The 16,372-nt window shown below is 25.2% G+C and overlaps 1 protein-coding gene across 2 annotated transcripts in view; it reads left to right on the top strand.

Moving 5' to 3' along the window:
* LOC112686932 (prolactin-releasing peptide receptor) overlaps positions 1–16,372 on the top strand; it is a 114,880-nt gene that overhangs the window by 75,439 nt on the left and 23,069 nt on the right. For both annotated transcript variants that reach the window (XM_025559429.1, XM_025559430.1), the window contains exons 3-4: positions 255–434; positions 553–647. In XM_025559429.1, coding sequence (XP_025415214.1) covers positions 255–434; positions 553–647 — 275 coding nt within the window. The remainder of the gene's footprint in view (positions 1–254; positions 435–552; positions 648–16,372) is intronic.

Below are 16,372 nucleotides of genomic sequence, written 5' to 3' on the forward strand. Positions count from 1 at the left end.
GTGTACGTACATACGTACTATGTGTAAACATATTATATTATTTAAATACAAACATTTTAAAATTATTATACAATTTAAAGCTGGGAATTTGGGCATTAAGACAGACATAAGTCAAGAAAAATATTTTATTTATTATATATAGGAGTAAGAATTTGTTCTGTATACGTCATAATCGTATTTAATATTAATTTCAAATATAAATAAAAAAAAAAACTGTTCGAATAATATTATTTGTTTATTTGTTTTATAAATAGGATGTTCCAACTCACGTGACAATGCTGACCTTTCTTTTAATGGCTATTGACCGCTATAAACATCTCAAACATCCAAACAAAATAAGATTGCCACCATTAGCTTGCACGTTTGGCTGTTGGATTGTGGCATTTTGCATAGTTTTGCCATATCCCGTTTATACGGCATATTTGGACTTGGGCGTGAGTGATACAACATTTAAATAGGTTCATGGACATTTTGTTGAATACATTATTTTTATGTGTATGTATGTGTGTGTGTATGTGTGTGTGTGTGTGTGTGTGTGTGTGTGTGTTATAGATTTACATAAAAGTACAGTTTGAAGGAGTTGGCATTTGTGCGGTGAACATGGCCGACGATATGCAAGATTATCTTCGAAGTTTATTTGTTCTCACGTAAGTATTTTCTTGATCACATTTAAATTTAATACGCGTTTCTTTACCATTTAAACTAATGTAAATATTTTGTAAGTATTAAACGTAAAATATTTATCGGTAGTTACACGATACTCCCCGATCCTCGCAAAATAAAAATAAATCTTAATTAATTAATCTAACTGTATTATTTACGCAACTATATGGAAATAAAAAAAGTTAAACATAAATTAGTTTCCACTTTTTACCATACGCTTATTGTATGGTGAAAAATATAATATATATTTTTATAAAATCACAAGCAATATAGGTATTATATGTTAATATTTATATCTATAACAAATGAGTATTATAACTACACTTGGTCCAAAGCTACAACGTACCAACATATTCAAAATATAATAGTCACCAAATGATTTAACACGTTCAGTTGGCTCAAACATAATCATTGATAACCAGTGGTGTCGTTTGAGGAGAGGGGTACACATGCATTTGCCACAATCTAAAGTTTAGCTATTCCAAATTCACGTATGTGAAGTTAATCCCCCAACTATAAAAAATACTTTCCAAAATAATTGTAACCTTATTTTCTTAATTTGTAACTATTTGTAACCAATTTTTTAGAATTTGTAACCTCATATTTTTCAAACTACGGATATTTTCTCAATGAGGGGCTAACTTTACGTAGCCCCCCCCAATTCAACGAAATCGTCGAAAACAAGTTGTAACTCATAAAATCAAATTTATAATTATTTGTAACTAACTTTTTGAAATTTATAACCTCTTCAACTTTGAGTAGTTATCAATTTTCCTATGGGGGCTGACCCCCCCCCCCAATTCAATGAAATCGTCCAAAACAAGTTGTAACTTATAAAACTTAACTTGTAGCTATTTGTAACCAACTTTTTAGAATTTGTAAACTCGGCTCTTCCGAGTAATCGTAAATTTCTCAATGAGGGTCAAGTTAATGCACGTACAGAAGCTGTTACACGTTTTCTTTTATGGTTTGTCTAAGATTCAATACTATGAAATGAGTTTGAAGTTCTTCAAGATGAAGAAGATGGTATAATAGTTCTAAACTATAGACTAGATATTTATGTGCGTTTGGATATTGCCCATTTATTTAAAATGATTGGTAGATGAAAATGTTTTAAGATAAGAAGTCACGGAAAAATTAAAGAATTTTACGTTAGAGCCATAATTCTCCTTATAAAAATCAAAAACACTTAATTAATTTAAAACAATTTTAACTGAAATTTTAGTCATTGCATCTTCAAAATTTTATAGTAATATAGAAGGTATAAAATATAATAAAAATAAACACTTCGTCAGAAAAATTCAGGGAAAATATTTTAAAACAATCGAAAATGTTGATTTTAAAGAAAATATAATTTCAGATGACGAAGAAATTCCAAAATAAAATGAAGAAAAATAATGTTACAAGTTTATAATGTTCAAAGTTTTAGTAATATTTAAAATAATATGGATACATTTATTAAAAATATTAAAGAACGTGTAGTAGTTTTCTCCAAAACATGTTTGAATAGATACTTTTTACCTGGTTTATGTGCTTCTTTTCTTCGTATTTTAAAAGATTTTCTTCTCTAGACAAACATAATGGCTAGACACTACAAATCAAAATATGAAAAGGCCATTTCAGCACCAGTCAAAGGATATTTTTCTCATGCCAAAAATGAATTGAGACAATCACTTAGAACCATAGACCGTTTTTTTGGTTCACATTTATTATCAATAGAAGGAGAATTGAAAATGGCTAAATCATTACAAGTCAACAAAAATCAAGAATATAAATCAAAAAATGATATTAAATCAAACAACAGTTCTGATATGATATATAGTAATTAAACAAATAATGAAATTGATATAAATAGCAATGTAACTAATAATGTTGAATTGGAATTTTATAGTGATGATGATATTTCTATCAATTCAGATTAATCTGATATCACTATAATGATAACAGATGAACTAATGGCACAAGAAAATTGGAAAAATAAAGCAGACCGACCTATCAAAATCAAAAAAGAGAAAAAAATTCCAAACGATTTTTGAAATATACAAGTCTATGTTAAATTATTCGCCATATACTAAATACTTCAGGATTACAATTGACTTCATTATCAATGATAATAAACGGAAATCTTTTACCAGCTCTTAAAGTAAATAAAGAAAAAATTCTGATATTTAACACGTGTGTTTTTGATTCACTTTTAGTAGCTATAACAGTAAGCTACATCGACAACAGAAGGTATAAGTTGTATATTGATAATAATAAAATGAATCATTTTATAAGACTATGAAAATATATCCTCTTCGTGAAGTTACAAGCATAGCTTATGATCAACATGGTAATTTGCTGATAGAAATTGAACTTTTTAAAATGTGACCAGTAGAATCTGAACCTCAATATTGGACGCAAATATCAATGTCATTGCTTTAAGTTACAAGCTTTTTTCTGATATACCTAGCAGTATATAAATATTGGAATGCACCATTTATACTAAAAAAACAGTACTTTATAATGCAACAATAATACTCAATGAATTGTTAAATAGTAGTGGACGCCCAGAAGATATAAATACATATTTAAATAAATATGATACGGAAAAAAAATAAAAATGGTGACCAATCTGCGAGAATATAAGTAGAAATTATTATTATATAAGAGTATGTATAGAAATTATTATTATATAAGAGTACTGCAGGAACATATTTTATTGGCAACAGATGTTTTTAAGGTTAATACGATAAATGAAAATAAAATCTTGGTCAATGATATACCATAACAGTTAAATACTAAAAAGAACTATTCTTATATATTTTAGGAGGTAATTTATTATATACAATTAAGTTTTCATTGCAGTCAATTTCATATATTGGAGATGTAGATGTAGAAAACATGGGTCACTACGTAACACACTGCAAACGAATTAAAGGTTATTGGGGAAATACATAATAACTTGGTAAAAAAAATAACAATATATAAGTGTACAGAATCCAAATATGTCAAACCACATCTATTATTTTATATAAAAATGTCAGATTAAGTATGTTAGATTTGTAAGTGTTTTAAAATTGTATTAATTTTTTTCTCAAAATGTATTTTTTTATTTTTTTTTATGAGGTTCTAACAGATGTATATTTATTTTTAAAAATAATTTTAATTAATCATTTTAATAATTCAAAGAAATATTTACATTCATTTACTTTATAGTTTATTTTATACAATTGAATTATAATGAATGGAAAGTGGCTTCTTATAATAAGTTATAAGTGCTAACAATGTATTATATATGTTCATAAATTAAGTATGTTATAAAACATATTTTATTTAAGATTTTAACCTAATCGAATAAAAATAAAAGTAAAACTCTAGTTAATTAAGACATATTTATTCAATCTAGATTTTTTTTTTTACTAAATATAGATTTATTTTTTTAAACTTATGATATGTTCTAGACGAATTAATTTAATTGAGTGATATTATAAATTACAATTTTAACTTTTTTATAAAGATATCTTCTTAGGGAAATCCATCGGGATTCAAAATTGATGAGGTTACAAATACTAAAAAGTTGGTTACAAATAGCTACAAATTGATTTTTATAAGTTACAACTTGTTTTGGACGATTTCATTGAATCGAGGGGGCCCAGCCCTCCCCATAGGGAAATCGATAACTACTCAAAATTGAAGAGGTTACAAATAGTTCAAAATTGTATTGTATAAGTTACAACTTGTTTTGGACGATTTTATTGCATTGGGGGGGGGCTGCGTGAAGTTAGCCCCCCATTGAGAAAATACCCGTAGCTTGAAAAATATGAGGTCACAAATATTAAAACTTGATTACAAGTAGTTACAAATTAAGAAAATAAGGTTACAATTATTTTGGAAAGTATTTTTTATAGTTGGGGGCTAACTTCACACACGTTCCAAATTCGGTACATCAAAATATAAATATATATTTTATAAAGTCATTACTTATTATAAATGAGAACAGTGAGACGTGTACCTACTATACGAGTACTTAAGTACAAACTACAAATCATTATATTTTTTGGACTAGTTTAACATCGCCCTCCTCCCAAGTTAATCGACACTTTGGTCAAATGAGCCGCCTAGTCGACAATTCAGTATGCCGACCACCCAACTCTAGAAAAAACTGAAATGGCGCCATTGTTGATAGAACAAACAAATAATCCAACTCAATACAAAGAGTACTATATTTTTAAATAAGATATTTTAAAAACATTTTATGCTCCTACATATAATATTGATTCTAAACACTACAATTTATAATAATTTAATTAGATTTTGAATCATGACTCTTAAACATTATAATGAAAGAAATTTTCAAAATTTAATTGTATTTTAATGAAAATCTCAATTTAATATTAATTATTTCATCGAACTCAGCGGAAAAAGCATACAAATACCTGTGAAATTTGTTATGCAATATAAATAATTTCCGGTGTCTATTTCACAAAATATTAATAATATATAAAGAAATATTATTATTTTTGTTTTGTGAACTGGATAAAATTACGATAAGCCTATTATACATGGTTTAGTGTCACGCTTAGTTTAGTTAAGTAGACAATAGTGGTCATCCGTTTCATGAGATATTTATTTAACGAAGTGCATGCAACGTATAATCATATAATCCTTCATTCAACTATGTGCACATATTTACAATTATTTGCCAATGCTTATTTATATTTTACTCATTGACGTTAGGTAATCAATTATATCTGAATGCCTGTTTAAATAGTAGTTATTTTATCAATAATTTAAAACACTTACTGTGTGGTTTTAAAATATCGATTTTTGACATAATGTTATTGATATACATATATGCTCGCAAATTTTTTTGACTAATAAGTAATATCGTTTTAACTTAATTTTTTGTTACTTCAACAATCTTAATTTTATAAAATTTAAGTTTCTGAAAAAAATTATATTCAAGAGACAATATTTATTACGTTTATAATTCAGTTTTGACTTATAAGTGAATTAAAATTTAATATTTCGTTCGGTAAACAGATATGTAGGTACTTGCTTTTTTTTCAAAACTCATTTAAATAAGAAATACTATAGTTTAAAAACTAATTGTATAGTTTTAAAGTTAAATTTTATTTTTTAAACAAGAAAATACTTTAAATATTATATAGCAGAGATGGACAATTCGAAGTTACTAGAGGAAGTTACTATATTACTATATTTAGGAAATTTAAATCTAGCGGACCAAATCATAGAAAAAAAAAAAGAAAAAAAGAAAAAAAAAGGTCATTCAAAATATGAATTTTAATTAGCATTTATATATACGGAAATATTAAATTCAACACACACGATAGTATAATCCGAATGGTACGAAGAAACTGATATAGTTAGTTTGGTAACAGCTATGGTTGAAAGCCATACTTATACATTCATATGACATTTAGACATTTAACGATGTTAATACTAGATAACAATTATTATATTGGTAAGTTAGAGCATAGACGATAAACTTTAAAATTATATGATGTAATTTTAAAATATATCACGGGCCAAATAAAAAATTCTCACGGGCCGGATGCGGCCCGCGGGCCGCCAGTTGCCCACCCCTGTTGTATAGGGAATAATAAAAATGTACACGTAAAAGCAAAGAGATAGATGAACATTAATTTTGATACAGTATAATTTTATTTAATAATTAATAATTATTAATTATTAACTTTGGTGTGTTATGGGTGAAAGGACAAATTACTATTAGGTACAGTGGAATTTATATTATTATTTTGTGACGTGATGGCTAAACAATATATAATGAGATTATTGAAATTACTAATGTAAGTCGAAAATGTAATGCATGTTGTTATAGTTACGTGGTAAAATTATGTTGTTTGTGCAAAGGTGCACATTAAATATATCAACACGTACAAGCATATGTACATAAATATTGTTTACACGTAAAGTAATATATAATCCGAACAATTTTTCCTATTTTAAGACAACATTTTATTTTTAAAATTGATTGATATGGATTTTCAATACCCATGCTGAAAAGGAAAAATTCACACAGTAAATTATATTCATTATATCATATATTGAAAACAATACAATGAGAAAAAATTATAGCTACTTTATTTAAATTAATTAAATTTTTATTATTATGGACTAACCGAATGTATAATTGTTATCAATTTGATCGAATAGGTTAATTTTTTTTTAAATTTTTGTTTATGAATATACTCTAACTAAACTACTATTCACATAATAATATTTAAGTAATTTAATAGGTATTGAGTATCACATTTGATACAAAATATGTGATATGAATTCAAATATATCATATAATAAAATAGCATTATTTACTTAAATTACTTAAATGTAATAATTATATTCATACTTAATAAAACAAAATTTATATATGTGTATTTAAATTCCCTTGTTTATATTCAAATCATGTCATCGCACGTCTTTAAGATTCAAGAGATATATAATTTGTAAATAATATGTACATTTATAGTAAAGGTATCTGCTGTAAATATGTTCAACACTATGAATAATGATTCAAAATTTTAAATTCGTAGACATAGAAAATAATATATTTATCTTCAAACCGATAAAATAAACTATATATTTGTTTATTTAATTATGTAAAAACATTAATATTATATATTTATTTCCAAGTATAGTTTTGAATTTTGAATAAAATGATAAATTTATTTACAGTAAAATTAATTTTATATGTTCATTAAATAAAACATGCCGGTTTTTAGTTGAAATTTTTAAAAATTTTCGTCCAATATTTCTTTATCATTGATAATTTAGAAAATTGGTTAGAATGGTTAGTCACCTCTGTTATCTTTTGCACGTGCAATAAAGTCATTTTCACGTATAAGTTACGTCAAATTTATGAAATTGCTAATTCATGAGATCAGCAACATTGTTACCGAATACGTAAAATCAGCAATTCAAAAGACCTAATAATACTACCGATTGTGTGAAATCGGTAAGACTTTTCTTAAAAAATTATAAAGCATAATTTAATTTAAATAAATGTATTAAACGCTGAAAATATAATAAAATCAAAATGTAATAAATTATATTATATATATATATATTAAAATAAATATGTAAAACACCGGAAATATAATAAAATTATAAATACATTTTAATGTGTAAAAAAAGTAAATAAAAAAAATTATATTATATTTAATTATTTTGGCAAGTATGGACTGAGTGACACGCTGAATTACACATCATATTATTTTTTTTTAGATGTGCAATTCATACGACAAGTAAAACGTAAATATATAGCCAATAAATAGCCTTGTCCAGTTCCAACTGACACCTTCTTTAGTCCCGATACGAAATTTGCTATCTTTTTCTTCTATGATAACTGCAAGAAGGTTGGCTTTATTGACACCAGCACATTGTCACCAACTTTTAAAAGAAAGAGGAAATTTTCAATTACTGCCATAAGACACTATTTGTAATTATATCATAATACTGTGTTACCAAATTCGTGCAATCAGCAGAAAAAGGCTGCCTAATTCATGAAATCAGCAATCAAATTTTGCCAATTTCGTGAATTTGGCAGCCAAATTGCTGATTACACGTATTTGACGATAACGTTGCTGATTTCATGAAATCGGCAATTTCATAAATTTGGCGTAACATATACACTATCCAAAGTTTCAGATATAATAAACTGATAAGAATTTTGAAAATATATTTGAATTCCTAATTAATTTTGGGATAGGCTTTATCTTAGATATTATTTAAACTTTCAGAATCCTTGACATTAATTGAATAAATTTAAAATCGAAATTAATAACTATAGATTTTGAATCAAAAACACAAGAGAAATGAATAAAAACGTAAATTGATGTTGAAATAATTTATATGAATAAATTATGATTTGGCAATATTGGAAAATAAATGAAAAACCAACACGTATTTTGAAGGAACTTGAGCCTTCTTGAGAAAAGCTTAAAAATTCTCTGGAGGGGGCTTAAGTCTCAGAATTTCCTCCAATATCCATATAAGCCTTTCATACTCTTTCTCATACATTTGAAAATAATATTTATAAACAATGAGTAAACATTTATACTTGTAATACCAAATATTAATTGATAATTATTAAAAATTATGTCTAAAACACCGAATGTGAATCTTTGAAAGGCAAAGGTCCCTTAAATTTGATTTTTAAGTTACATTAAACTCATTGATCGATTTAATACTTTGGCATTGCTCGATTTCAAGTAAGAATTAAGAATTCACTATTCAAATTATAAGATTAATTAATTCTAAACCTAAAATAAAATACTTGGTGTTTTTGAATTATTATTTTGAAGAATTTTATAGAACTTATGTGTTTATTGAAAATATGACAACTTAAATTTTAAGGTGAATAACATTTGAAATTTATTATCGTTTAACAGCTACTCCAAATATATATAATTGAATAATAGTACAATACTCTATATTTTATATCTCTAATTGTTCCAATTGCGTTCATTAGGAAGAAATAACTAAAATGTAATAGTTTTTCTTTTAATACAATTTAAATGTTTTAAAACTATTAGACAAATATAATTTATATAGAGACTACAGATTCAGAAGTGATTAAATACTAAATAGAAGGCATAAGTACATAAGCTATTATATTATATCATTGTTATCAAGTATTAAAATTTTTCACATATAATTTAAACTTAAATAATAATAAATATTAATACAATTTCCACTTTGGACAATATACATCTAACCATATATTGAACTCATACTTTGATTTATGCAATACATTATTCAACTATGAAAAATGGTGTACCGTCAATTCATCGTAAGCAATTGATGCAAACAATTGATCGGAAGCTAATTTATTGCAATTACAATTTACCACACAATAATTGATCGCAAACATAGGTTATTTCAGTGTAATTTTAAGACGAATAGTTTTTTTTATAACATTATTCGATCGTTAACGAACTTTTTTTTAAGATTAATCCAAGATTTAGCTACTACAAATAATGCTAAAGAAGGGTAGCACAATTGTTTCACATCACTTATAAATGGTATGCATTCTTTAATTTGGCGATTTATAGATGCATATAGATGCATTAAAAAAAAAAAAAATAGAGCAGATTCAAAATCTAACAATATTTAGGGGGGCAACGATCCCCCCAAAAACAAAAATATACTGAGATAGAGCAGCTAAAATAAAATAAAATATATACCAATTATAACAATAATACAAATATTGAAGATTTTCTTCGTGGCATTGCATACAATTTTCAATTGCAAGTTTAATTTTCAGCATTTTTCATTATTATATACCTACCTTTATAATTTATTACTATTTTTTTTTTTATATTCAATTAAATGTATCAATATTATCGATTTATATAAAAAATATTGCAAATTATAGTTTAATTTGTTTCATTTTTATATACCTAACAACATTTTTTAAACATTTTTAATCGAACTTTTTAAGACGAAAAAATATATATTTAACCATACATGTAACCAGGGTTGTGCCGAATTTATTCAAATTAAAAATTATTCCTGAAAATGTTATTTTTCGATCAATTATCATGCGGTAAATTGTAATTGCGATCAATAATTTGCGATAAATTGTTTACGACCAATTGACGTGTATCCATGAAAAATGCAACAATTTAAATTTCATAATACATAAATAAGGTATCATGATAATATGAGATGTATAAATATGAGTGTAGGTAATAAGTACATACCATATGTGTCTTGCAAATATGATATCAATATTGAAAATGTGTGTTTTATTCTTATTGTATAAAATAAATATAAGATTTCATAGTTTATGTGTCATCTGTAGTTCCAATAATATGAACAATGTAATTTATTTAAAACAGTGAATCTCAATAATCTTTTTTTAGTAAAATATTCTGACATATTAATATTAATATTAGTATATATATATATATATATATGTATATACTTATGAAAATTTTAATATCTTTATTAAAAAAAATGTGGTAATACTTCGTACATTATTTACAAACCTATCCATATCATACATTTTAAATATATGAGAAAATATTATTCATTTTTCTTTTTTCGATTGGAGCTCGGGATAAAAAATATATGGAATAAGATTTCTAGAAATTTTAACATAGTGGAATCGAAATATTTCCTTGAAATTTCACTATTTCTCAGAAATATTTCGTTAGAAATGCAATAGATAAAGTTTTCAACGAAAGTTTATTTTGCTATAATTAAAAATAAAACATAAGTTTAGACATTAGCCCATTGCGAGTTGGGTAGAAAAATAATATATTGCGGGTTCCTCGCATGAGCAATTTTGTATGTTCTATATTTCAAGAGTTTGAAGACTATAGATTTATAATTTTCACATTTATTCTCAAAAAGATAAAAATAACAGGCAATATAAACATATGATTCAGGGTAACCCACGAAAATAAACCCAATATAATATCTTCAGATATAATGAAAGTAAACGCAGAACTTCAAAACGTTCTTTATAACGTTATAACAAAAAATATGAAGAGAAAATAGTAAACGAAATCAATTAACGAAAACGAAAATAATTGAATACTATTAATATAATATATCATATCATTAAACGTAATTAAAGATTAACAATAAACGTATATATCAGTATAAAGTAAAATAAAATTAAAATTAATGTTATTGGAAGTAACAATTGTGCTTATTTTTTATGTTGAACCTGACATTACCTTTAAATCTTATAGTTATGTTATAGTTATTTATTAAATATTAGTTAACATGTGTAGACAATAATTTTTATTTTCCGAAATATTTTACCGCAGTTTTATTCATACATATTTAACAAATTAGTATGTTAGTTTATTTCAGTAATTCATCTGTTTTTTATTTATGACTTTATGTTCAATTTTATTGGTGTAAAAATACAAGCGTTTCGTTTGGTGTTTATGAGCATTAATCAATTGCGCCAAAAATCGCCAATAAAGAAAGAAAAACTACGAGATAGGAAAAATACATCAACTGCGCCGATCGATATTCAAATGTAATATAATGTAATATGTCAATTGCGTCAATTAATTCCTATATGCTCCTATATATAAACGTGCATAATACACTGATTTTAGAACTTGCAGATTAGCAGTATTGTAAATTTAGTAGTAAATGGGTTTACGTTGTTGTGCTCGTAGGTACATTTGAAAACCATTTGTATTATAATAATATTATTATATTATGTGAAGATAGAAAAAAATGTCAGCAAATATTATAAGTTTGTTAAATAAATTCTTAGTATTGTTCGATATAATTATACGCGTGGTACGTATAGTTGTCGTGGCTCGTGCTTATACTTATAAAAGAAATAGTGAACGTGGTAAAGAAATAATTCTTTATCAAAATTATAAATTTTCTTGTAAAGAACTTATCTATATATATTTTCAGTAAGGTGGTTAAAAATTCTCCAGCGCAATATCTGTATACCTTTTAAGTATACCTATTTTATATCGGCGCAATAGATGTATACTGTACAGGTAGAGTCTCAAAATTAACGCAATTGATGAACAACGGTGTATACCAGCGGTCACCAAATGGCGGTCCACGGACAAATTATATTCAGCCATGAACGAGAGGAAATAGCACGTTACAATTAAACTCTGAAATTTTATAACGTTTAAATATCTGAAAACATTAAATTATTTACATATTATTATATTATTTATTTAATATAACCCTAGATAAAAATTTCTAATTTTTTTTTATATAAGAATCACAGAAATAAGAACTAACAATATCAACATTTTAACTAAGTTTAATGTCTTGGTAGACAAATTAATTTTTATTTATTATTTTCAAAAAAATTGATGATATTCATAATATAGCCTTTATTATTCTCAACATGTTGACGTTTCGATTTTCTTTTGATAGTTGCCATAGTCATAATTATACAGTTTGATAACTATTTTTATTTTTTAGTTTTATTTTTCTTATTTTAGTCGTACTTGTACTTAAGGGATATCTAATCTTATATTTATAGTAAGTTTAAATTCAAGTTATTTGAAAGACTTTAATATGTATATATTAGTTAATCTATATACATACATATGAATAACACACATCTCTTGAGGCTTAGAGGTAGTATTATTTTTACTTTCCTATACAACGTTCATACTTTCGACATTTCAAAACATAATTTACCGAACTCCGAATTTATTCAAACAAAACTGTAGTTGCTGTTTTCAATGAAAATGATTAAAAAATTCTTAAAACATAGTGATTTCTTGAATAATAAACAAGAAAATATATATATATATAAAAAAAAAAAATGATTCTAAATTACCAAATTACGTTAATTTAAAAAAAAAATAACGTAATTTGGTAATTTAGAATCTTTTTTTTTTTTTTATATTTTCTTGTTTATTATAATCATATATATATATAATATTTTAATAATTTAAAAAAAAAATATTAATTTTCAACTGCGCTCAACCATATATTCATATTTAATGCTAAACAGAATATTGCTTACCTATCTAAAAAACAAAATTAAAGTCTTTAATATTTTCGTTTAAATTACCTAAGATATTTTCCATGTAAGAAATATATACTACATAAATATAAAACAAAACTAACAACTTATCATTTCTTTGACTCAAATTAACACATCGGTATTCAAATATTGCGAATAGATTAATGCTACAATAAATTTATGGATTGACTATGAGTTTAATTCTCCGATGTAGCATTGATTTCAACTAATATGATAATTTTAAGGTTCAAGCACTAGATCAAATAATATAGAAAATATTTCACCTAACCTAACCTAACCAGATTCCACAGTGAGCTTTGGTCTCACAAAAATGCTTTCGTCAAGATCCTATTAATTGGCACATCACTCTATTTGATAATCCACACGATAAAATTGAAAATAAATCTATTCAGAAAATTTTCCAGTTCAATCTAATAAGTATAAATGTAATGTGTAAACTTATTCTTAAATATTGTAAAATATTTCAACCCGTATATCTCAACTATATAAAAAAAGTCTTTCATATTTTCATATATATTATGTATTCATATATTCATAAGGTATAAGATATAATTTTCCATGTTAACACTATAGTTTAACATACACATATCTGTTTCAAAAAACGAAAATAAATCAGTATCATAAGCATTACGATAATCAAAAATTACAAAATAAGAAGGGGCAGAACTCGTATAGTTCATAATAAATAAATACTATCACGATCATATTCTTATATTGATAATCTGTGCTGAATACTTTCTTTAACAGCATTTTTTTTTAGAAAATGCTTATTAAACCAATGGTATTTATGTATATCATCAGAATATAAACTATCTAAAATAAATTATTTACATTATTTCAAACATCTAAGAATATTTGTATCGAATTTAATTACTATTAAGTATAATAAAGATTTAAAAAAAATGAATTATCAAATTAAAATACTATTGATATTATACATAAATAATAAAAAGGAAAATATTATGATTCAACTAATATGCCAACATAATAAATAATTAAAATTTGGAATAATCTAACTAATTATTATCTTTGCCAAAGGTTTAATTAGAACTTGTTTATTACAAGCCACACGTTCTGGGATGTTGCCAAAAAATATTTTCTATTTTATGATTAAAATATAAATTGTTGTTTTGAATTAGCTTGGTAATAAATTTCAATATTAATTAATTTATTACCTATGCATAAATACATAATTGCTCAAGATAGATTAAGAGTATAAGTTTTTTATTGCTATTATAAATTAATTGATATTGCTTGATGTAAATGATTCAGAGTTCTAAAAATGTTTCTGGTTTTATTAAAACAGTTAATAAATTATTGATAATAAGCTATTATCAATGGAATGGATTTTTATGCAAATGCATATAGGTATTGGATTAAGTTTTTTGAAATCTGATTAAAACTGTGCCCGATTTGAATCATTCTTATTAAAATAATGTTAATTGTATTATGCATATTTTGCATATTTCAACATTTTTTCCTTATTTTACATATTAAACAGATAGTTATAGTTTTATAGCGCATTTTTATTATTTATAATGTAAATATTTGTCTTACCTTATATTTTATCGTTTACAACCACATAATTTAGATATTATGAAGACCAGTCGTTATTGCCAAAAATATAATGACACACTCGTAAGCAACATACATATGAATTATATTAATATACAATAGAGTTTGTGTTCGTCGGAATTATGGAGACCGATCAATCAGTGCCGTCCGTTTGTGCGTATTATTTTTAGGTGTAAAACTGTCACAGTTTTCGTGTTAATGATTTTGCATAAATGATTCGTTTGCAACTTTAAAATGCCTGAAATAAAAACACCAATTTGAAGTCGAATACAGCCATACATAAACAAGCATAAAGATATTTTTAAAACTGACGGTTCAATTTTGTATTGCAATACTAGTGAAATTTTTATATGATTTAAAATAAAATATTTTCGATTTAAATATAAGTGAATTTTAAAAATAAATTCATATTTGGTAGCAAATTACAGTATTTTTAAAATAATATTTTGAGAATTTTTTATGCTTATCAATTCGTACCATTATTATTAACCATGTTTGATGATTAAAATATATTTTTATTATTATTATTAAGAGGTTGGATATTATCAACACTGGATTTTATACTCGAAGTTTCAAAATCCTTTTTTTCTTCTTATAAGTGGAATAACAAATTCAATCTAATTGCGAACACTTAAAACAAAAACAAGATACAAATAATTCAATAGTAATTACGACTTCCATATCATGTCATTAATAGTTTATATCTCTTCGAGAAACTTATGTATTCAAGTAGAAGTTTGTTCAGCGATTAGACTTTCTGAGATAATTTAATTATATGAATATTTCATATCATGAATAACATACTATTTGACTATTCCGGTTATATTAGGATCAGAGCATTAAAGTTTAAATTATATTATGAGTTATTCTTTTACATATTTTATTTTCTCTGATAAACTTAAGCTCGTTTCACACACGACGGTTCCGTCCGTACTATTAAAATCCATGTAACATTTTTCCGAATGGACGTTGTTTTCACACATGTCGGTTTTTTCCCTTGAGTCTTCTACGTTTGGTTATATTTTACTTTTAAACTTTCAACTCAATTGGCTTTCAACATTAATCGGAAATCCACCATTGCCATGTTGTTTTTGTACTGTCATTTGCGATTACGTAGAAAACGAAGTAACAATTGGTATTTACTGGTTACATCCAACTAATGAATACACACTCCTCCCTTAAAATTTTTGATTCCATTTTTATCCTTGTAAGGATGTTGAAGACTTATCCCACAAGATAGGTATGCATTCTACAGCATATATTAAAATACCTATATCTTTTTATAATAAATAGCAACAACGAGTAAATTTGACAATAAACTGTAAACAAATATAAATCGTCTTTTGTGAAAGCGTGCGCTAATTCACGTAGACCACCAATGAGATGGCGATGGCACGAAGTCGTATTTTTCAGTTGACACGGCTGTATCACGGTGATCACAAGGAAAAAATTCGTTCCCGTCCCGTGTGAAATCCACAATTACTTTTTTGTGTTTATTGCCAATTAAGATTTGTACGGACGAAACCGTTACGTAAGATTTTTCATACATTTTTTTTTAATTTGTAGTAAACACTCTTTTTTTTACACCCTATGGTTAATTACAAAAAACTT

The sequence above is a fragment of the Sipha flava genome, unplaced genomic scaffold, assembly GCF_003268045.1.
Source record: "Sipha flava isolate LNK unplaced genomic scaffold, YSA_version1 32_pilon_pilon, whole genome shotgun sequence".
Lineage (NCBI taxonomy): Eukaryota > Metazoa > Arthropoda > Insecta > Hemiptera > Aphididae > Sipha > Sipha flava.